Source organism: Gracilinanus agilis, chromosome 5 (genome assembly GCF_016433145.1).
Source record: "Gracilinanus agilis isolate LMUSP501 chromosome 5, AgileGrace, whole genome shotgun sequence".
NCBI classification, from domain to species: Eukaryota; Metazoa; Chordata; class Mammalia; order Didelphimorphia; family Didelphidae; genus Gracilinanus; species Gracilinanus agilis.
In genome coordinates, this window is record NC_058134.1 from 181,001,363 (window position 1) to 181,009,246 (window position 7,884).

A 7,884-nucleotide genomic window follows, 5' to 3' on the forward strand; every position below is an offset into this window, starting at 1 on the left:
TGGATGTTTAAACCAATAGGGCAGGTGTTCTAACAACAACTATGGAGGATGGCTTTTATGTTGATTATCTAAACCCATAAGGTTTGCAAGAAAACAGTGATACTGCACCATGACCTACAAGGTTAGCCTATGTTGCTTTAAATGATATGTGTTTCTCCTGAATTGATTAGAAGTGTTACAGTACAAAGCCACAGTACACAGAGGCAGAATGGACGTAATATGCGCGAAGGCAGTGCAGTTACAAAGGGATGTACACTCCTTTTATTCCAGTACCTTTGTATAATAAAGTTAACAAAAATAGTCAAATATTAAAAAAAATCCAGCTGGCACTGCCAACTAATTCCTGTAGAAGTCTTAGAAATCCTAGTCCTGTAGAATTTCCTCTTGAAGTCGATGAGCACCACCGTCCTTGGGAATATTTATTTCAGTGTATTGTTATCTACGCCAAGCAAGCCTTGGTGATGCAGCTACCTGAGTTCTTTTGGGGTGTGGGCGTATGTGAGTTTCATTCATAATTTCCCAGCTTTCATGTAGGAAGGGATAGAACCACGCTGAGTCAGCCCTTCAAATCTCTTATAGGTATAATTGAGAAAAACCCAGTCTTTGGATTTGTAGTCCGGTTCTGTGGTATTTGGCACTGTAAAACAAGAGACAGCAAATTAAACCACAGGCAAAGGAATTCCAAAGAACTTTTATGATGAGAGTCAAGGAGAATAAATACATTTCTGAGATCATAGAATCAAGAAAGCTTCATGTGGCATTTTCTCTTACCTGGTTGTAAGATATCAGATTCAGGAAATTCATCAAAATTTGATGTATCATCAATGCTTTTGATTTCGATGGGAATTGCAGCTGGCCTCTCCCTAACACATACCAAAGAAGAGTATTAACAGCTATAGTTAAAATTAAGTTACTTTGAGATGCCCAGTAAGCAAAAGAAAAATCCCTCTCTGAAATTCTACATGGTGTTTTCTACATGCTACAAAAGAGTAATAGAGACATTAGAAGATCTGCCTCAGGAATCCATCAGCTGTATGATAGGATCAATTAACCAAAAATAGTTAAAAATCTGCAAATGATTTTTTGTAATTTAAAATGAAAGAAAGACTTTATTTGACAAAATTATTAACTTAGTTACTACGATGTTCTCAATTTTCATAACTGCCAAGGAAGGAAAGGAAACAGTGGAAGAAGATAATACATTTACGATAAAATTGGAGAAACTTTTATCTAGACAAGGTCAAATTGCGCTTACATCCTGTCAGGTATTATATATACAGCAGAGTAACTGGCTTCAACTTGATTTAATGAAGATTGGAATATTCTGTAATCTGAAAAATCTTATCACTTTAGTCAATGACCAAAAATAATCCTTTGAGAAAAGTCTTTTTATTAACCTCTCGACAAGGAGAGGGCAGTATAGGGGAATAAGAAAGGGATTACAAAGTTCAAAGGTAGCCTGAATGCAATAGTTCGTTTAAAAAATGTAGACTTGCAGGAAGTGGAGGAAGGAAGAGAATTTGGAACTAAAAACAAAACTGAATTAAAAAATAAATAAAAAAGGAAAACAAAATACAAACTTGGGAGATCTAGATCTGGTAAGAACCACCTAATTTTTGCAGATGAGTCCTGGGGAAGTTAAGGAAGAATCAAAGATCTGAACACAGAGGGGGCAGCTGGGTAGCTCAGTGGATTGAGACTCAGGCCTAGAGATTGGAGGTCCTAGGTTCAAATCTGACCTCAGATACTTCCTAGCTGTGTGACCCTGGGCAAGTCACTTGACTCCCATTACTCACCCTTACTACTCTTCCACCTAGGAGCCAATACACAGAAGTTAAGGGTTTAAAAAAAAAAAAAAAAAGATCTGAACACAGATCCTCTAGGACAGTGATGGGCAACCTTTTGAACTTGGTGTGTTAAAATTCACCAAAAAACTGAGCATAACTTGGGTGGTGTGTCACTTTGAGGAAAAAAACCACCATAATTTCATGATATTTATAGTTTAAATAACAAAAATGTATAATTGTAATATATAACTGTATTTAATAAAGCAAAATAGGTAAATTAATATAGTTAGAATTGTCATCTATAGTGCACAATGTGTCTACACTGCACTACGGCAAACGTTTCATCCTTAGCATGCAGCCCCATAATTCTTTGTATACGGCCGTATGCGGCTGCATGTCATTGAAAATGGCTATGTATGTCAGTGCAGGTTTGCCCTCACCCCTCTAGGAACTAGATCCAGTGTTCTTTTCACTGTATACTTCAGCAGCCATGGAGATGAAAATAAAAAGAAAATTATCAGGCCTCATGATATCTACTTAAGCCAGGCCTCCCATGAGAAAAGTTTATACTAATATTTTAAAATAAGTAAAAATTAATGTTCTTTAGCTCTCTATTAACTCTTACTAATCCTAAGTACATAGCTCTAAAAGGTGGAAAGTACCTTTAATATTTTTCTCAGAATTTTCCACACCGGCTTTAATAGCAATAGTCATAATGTAATAAAATGATGAAATATTCTGGTTAAATACTGAACTGAAACCAATAATCCACAGTGAGAAAAGAATAATAGGCAAATTAATCTGGGTTTCTAATGTCTTTTTACTTCAAATGTAATCACTTAAATGGAATTTTGTCTTTATAAACACAGAAGTATCTATTGAACCCAACAGCCTGGTGAAAAGTGTAGTAAATATATTTTCATGTGCTAATAGCTTTGATCAAGTAGAAGGTCTTACTTCAACCAATGAAAATAGCTTTGAATATAAAAAGCTCAACAGAAGTACGATTGCATACATTTTCAAATTGTTATTTAATCATTGAAAAATGATGCTTGGATTAAGTCAATTAGCTCAACCTGGATATTCCCTAATGTGAATGTAATTATAAAAACACAGATTTAATTAAAAAAACAAAAACAAAAAACAGATGTTATCCTTTTCCATAATGAAATTATTTATCTTGGGTCTAGCAGGATCTGGTCAAACTGATCACTAGGGTTTATTTATTTTTTTTAACTTTTAACTAATAATAAAAAAAAAAAAAACTGTCACATACCAACATGGAAATGTTTTGCGTGATCATACATTTGTAACAAAGATAAAGTTGCTCGCCATCTCGGGAGAGTGGTAGGAAGATAATTTGGATCTTATGTTTTCACAGAGCATGTGTTGAAAACTGTTGTTTCATGTAGTTGGGAATATAAAATATATTTTTTAAAACCATCATCTATTTGATGAGCATACCTGATGTGTCCCCAATCTACTCCTTCAAAAAACGGATGATCTTTGATTTCCTCTATTCCACTGTTTCCAATTCTGTTTTCTGAATCAATACAAAATCTGAAATATGGAAGCAAGCTATTAGTATAACAATCAAGACAGTTTCAAAATACAGCAGTTATTAAATCAGTTATTTGAAATACTTCTTTAAAGGATAAGCACAAACTAATTCTATAAATATGTTTGAGGAAAAGCAAATTGTGTTTTTGCATGTAGAGGATTTTAGAAATGATTTTTAAATAAATGAGTAGGTGAATTGGGTTACAAAAATTTGTAACAATCAGCTTAGAACAAATCAACCTTTTCCTTTCTTTTATGAGTTTCAGCCATAATTCTACTTAGACACAATTTTCTGGTATAAATGACCTTTTGCTTCCTTTCCACCCCTCCTCAATTTATTTTCCCAATAAATATTTCTTTTTCTCTCCTCAGTTATCCCCAAACAGTATAAAGAAAAATAAACCCTTGTAACAAATATACATAGTTGAACGTAACATTTCCCCTTTTTGTCATCTTTGCCAATCTGATGAATGTGAGACTGAACCCCAGAATTGCTTTAATTAGCATTTCTCTAATTAGAAACATTTTTTCCATATCACTGTTGATAGTGTGGATCTCTTCCTTTAAAAGTGTCTGTTTATATCCTTTTGCCATTTATTATTGGGGAATGGCTCTTAAAGTCTTATAAATTTGAACTAATTCCTTATATATTTTGGATGAGATTTTTCTCCCAATCGCTTAAGCCCCTTTCATTTTAACTTCACTGGTTTTGTTTGTAAAAACAACTCAAAAGCCAATAAACAGCCACAAAAACACTTCGAATAATGAGACCACAATAGACATTACATATTATAATATTATTTCCCAATTCACCATACAAGAGAATAAAACTTTTTACCCATGCCTGAAACTTGTCCTGATAGGTGGTTGCCTCAGTTGCCCATTGCATCTAGGCCTGGGTTCCAGTCATTCTTCACCTGTCTCCATGGCCATTTTTCTTTTAATTGCCATGCTGGGTACATACCTCCTATCCCACAACCACCCCCACTTTTTGTTCTGTAATCATAATTAAATCAACTCTGTCATTGTTCCTAGAAAAGGTGTGTTCCAATCTAATTCTGTATGACTTCGCTTACCATGCTAGTAATTTTCCAAATTAAAATATCTCTTTCCACCATTCTCCTGTATGCATTGTCTCCCCCATTAGACTATAAAGTAGATGCGTCTCTCCCATGAAACTAAATTACTTGAGGACTATCTTTATACAGTGTATACAAATACTTTATAAAGAGGCTGTCTTTACTTTTGTATCTGTATACAATATACATTGTGCTTTTAGCACAGAGATTGAACCTTAATAGATGATCATTCATTCATTGTTTCTTTTATGACATAAATATAATTGAAACATTATTGTTCTTTATCATCCCAATTAAGAAGCAGATCCAGTTATTTCTAAAAGAGTACATTCTTTATCAGCATAGTCCAAATCCCAAGTAGAACTGCTAAAAAATTAAAATATTCTGCTGGCTTTTACCTATGTATCTTTGAGATTCCAATAAGTCATTTATATAGATTTTGGCACTAACCTGAGAATTAGATCCTTGGCTTTCTCAGATATAGGTACTTCTGGAGGAAATACTAGAGTTTCTTTCCAGTTCATAACTTTCCTATAAGTTTCTTGTGGTGTTTCAGAACAGAATGGTGGATATCCTATACAACAAAGATAACAAAGTTTCATCTGAAAAAAAATTTTTTTAATTAAACATAGTAAGAACCATACAGGTCAAGGAAAACGGGAAGAGATTAGACCCGACTTTCTTGCTTCTGTAGGACAGAAGCAGTCTTCTATGTACAAAGCCTTAGTGCTATATCTTTGATTTATTTATTTTTGTTCTTTAGCTCATATACACTTATTACTAAGACCTGCCAATTCTACATTTCTGAAACTTCTTAAATCCACTCCCTCCTTTCTTTTTAGACTCACTTTAAGACAAGCACTTCACTACTGCCTTCTTGCACTATTTTAACAGTTTGCTAAAAGCTTTCTGCCTTTGCTTTCTCCTTTCATCCAATCCTTCCTACACAATGCTGGCCAGATTTAGCTTCTTAACTAGAGCTCAGTTCGTGTTACTTTTTGCTAAAAACCTTTCGATGCTTTCCTGTTGTCTCTTGACTTCTTTGTCTTCTCTGTTCTGGTATTTTTGAGATTCTCCATGATCTGAGAGTATTCCACCTTTTGAGTATTATGCTAAATTGCTCTCCTCCAGTGAAACCAAAGTAGACCTCTGCCAGTCCCTGATATGTACCTGCACTTTTCCAATTGTGTGTGCCTTTACCCAACTTATAACTCATGCCTGAAACAAGATGTTTCTCTTCAATCTGTTCGATTTCTGCCCACCCTTTAAAGATCCACTTATGCCATCTAGTTAAAGATGTCTCCCCTGATCTGCTCTGTTGGAAATGGCCTTTATTCCATTTTGTTATTAACTGCTAATATGAACTTAACATGCTTTATTTTTCATCTATTTAAAAAATATTATTTGTATCAATACAATGACTAGATTATAAGCTCTGTGAGGGCAGGGTTGCATCTTATCTAAATTTAGAATCTTCCTTAGTACTTACCACAGAGATCGAAATACTAATTAAATGCTTATGAGACGTCTGCTGAATTGAAATTAATTGAATTTCAGAGTTCATAGGAACCTGAGGGGTTATCAAGGGCCACCTTTCTTGGGCAGCTTTCTACATCTCAAATAAGTTATTTATCTGGTTTTTGCCAGAATACTTGAAGAGTACTGTGTAGCAGAAAAGCATGAAATTTGGAGATAAGAAACCTAGATTCTATTTCCAATCTGGACTAGCTCTGCAACCATGGACAAGATAATCTATCAACATTTCTTAAAAGTACCTATTAGGGGCCAGGAACTGTGTCTGGTCTCAGTATGCATGTGTTCTGCTGAATATCACTGAAGCCTCAGTTTCTCTATAAAATGCTGATAAAAACACTTTTACTTATGTCTCTCCTGACAGGAAGGTGCGGGACTCCTGGTACAGAATAAGACATATATATATTTGGACAGCTAATGTGGGAGTTGGATGGGTTTTTTTGGACTATATATATTTGTTGCAAGTTTTCTTTTTCTTTTCTTTTTTTTTTTGGGGGGGGGGGTTAGTGGTCAATGGCAGGTGATGAGGGCTAGTGATGGGGTAGCCTCAAAAAAAGAAAAAGAAAAAAGGGTCATTGAAGCAATTTTAAAAAATGCAGAGAAAAGAACAGAAGGAAGGCCAGAAGGAAGCACAAACAGAAGACCTTTAAAAGTTGCATGTTAAATTTATTATATGCTTAAAGAAAAAAAGAAAAGCAAGCTGTAAATGAAAGAGATTCACAGTTTTGTGTTCAATCCTCTTCCCTTCTACTTTGCATATGGAAATTGCTGTTGTAGTTGGTTTGTTTGCTTCAGAATAAAACCATTTTAAAAATACTTCCACTACCTGGAGAGGTTTTTGTGAGGAAAATAAATGAGTCAGCATGATATTGTTGTTGCAGCTGGGATTCAAATTCCATAATTATTAAGTAGTAAGATAATATTCATGAAGCACTCAGCATCATTCTTGGCACATAGTAGGTCTTTTTTAAAATGCTTGTTTCCTTCCTTTCTTATTTAAGCACCGAATATGTATATGTAATACAAGGACTACAAAGCCAAAAAAAAAAAAAAAAAAAAAAAAAAAAAAAAAAAAAGGCTCCTTCCCTCAAGTAGTTTACATTCTATCAAGGGGATAGCACACAGACACAAATAAACCTATAGGAGGTATGAAATGAAGGGGTAAAAAAGAGCTCAAAGCCCTCTAGTAATTGACTGGAGAGGGGAAGAGATTACTTTCTGCTGAGGATCAGGAAAGGTGGACCCTCAGCTGAGTCTTGAAGAAACATAAGTAAAATCGCAAAGGCCAAGGATGCCTTTCCACGTGGAGAAGCCTATGAGAACATGGGAAGAGGCAATGACATACTGAGTTTGAGGATTAGTTATTAGTACAGTTTAACTAGAACCCAAAGTATATGATAGTAAGTAATGTGAAATTAGACATAAAAGGAAAGTTAGGGACAAGCTGTAGAAAGCCTTAATTACCTCATGTTGGAGTTCTCATTTTACCCTAAAGGCAACAGTGGCTACCACTGACAATCTAACTAGATGCTCTCTTTAAACCCTGCTAAATATGGGATTCTTTGGACCACATGATTTAATATAACTCAGCATGTTTTAAAAGAGACTAGGTACTGAGTGACATATATGTACATATAATAAAATATGGGCCTGAACCTGTTGTCATATATGCTTCCTCACTTGACATGATTTGACTTTCTAATTAATATATATATATATATATATATATAATATTTCTAAGAGTATATATTGCAGAAAAGAGGAGAAACTACATTAGTAAAGAAAGCTTCTAGGGGCAGCTGGGTAGCTCAGTGGATTGAGCCAGGCCTAGAGGCAGGAGGTCCTAGGTTCAAGTCTGGCCTCAGATACTTCCCAGCTGTGTGACCCTGGGCAAGTCACTTGACCCCCATTGCTCACCCTTACCA

General features: G+C 34.9%; 1 protein-coding gene across 1 annotated transcript in view; it reads right to left on the minus strand.

The window, feature by feature from the left end:
* Positions 1-233: 233 nt before the first annotated feature.
* STK38L (serine/threonine kinase 38 like) overlaps positions 234-7,884 on the minus strand; it is a 117,508-nt gene continuing 109,857 nt past the window's right edge. The window contains exons 10-14 of the mRNA XM_044679062.1: positions 7,203-7,272; positions 4,877-5,000; positions 3,252-3,347; positions 772-863; positions 234-637 (exon numbers count right to left, since the gene is read on the minus strand). Of these exons, the coding sequence (XP_044534997.1) occupies positions 510-637; positions 772-863; positions 3,252-3,347; positions 4,877-5,000; positions 7,203-7,272 (510 nt within the window). The 3' untranslated portion in view covers positions 234-509. The remainder of the gene's footprint in view (positions 638-771; positions 864-3,251; positions 3,348-4,876; positions 5,001-7,202; positions 7,273-7,884) is intronic.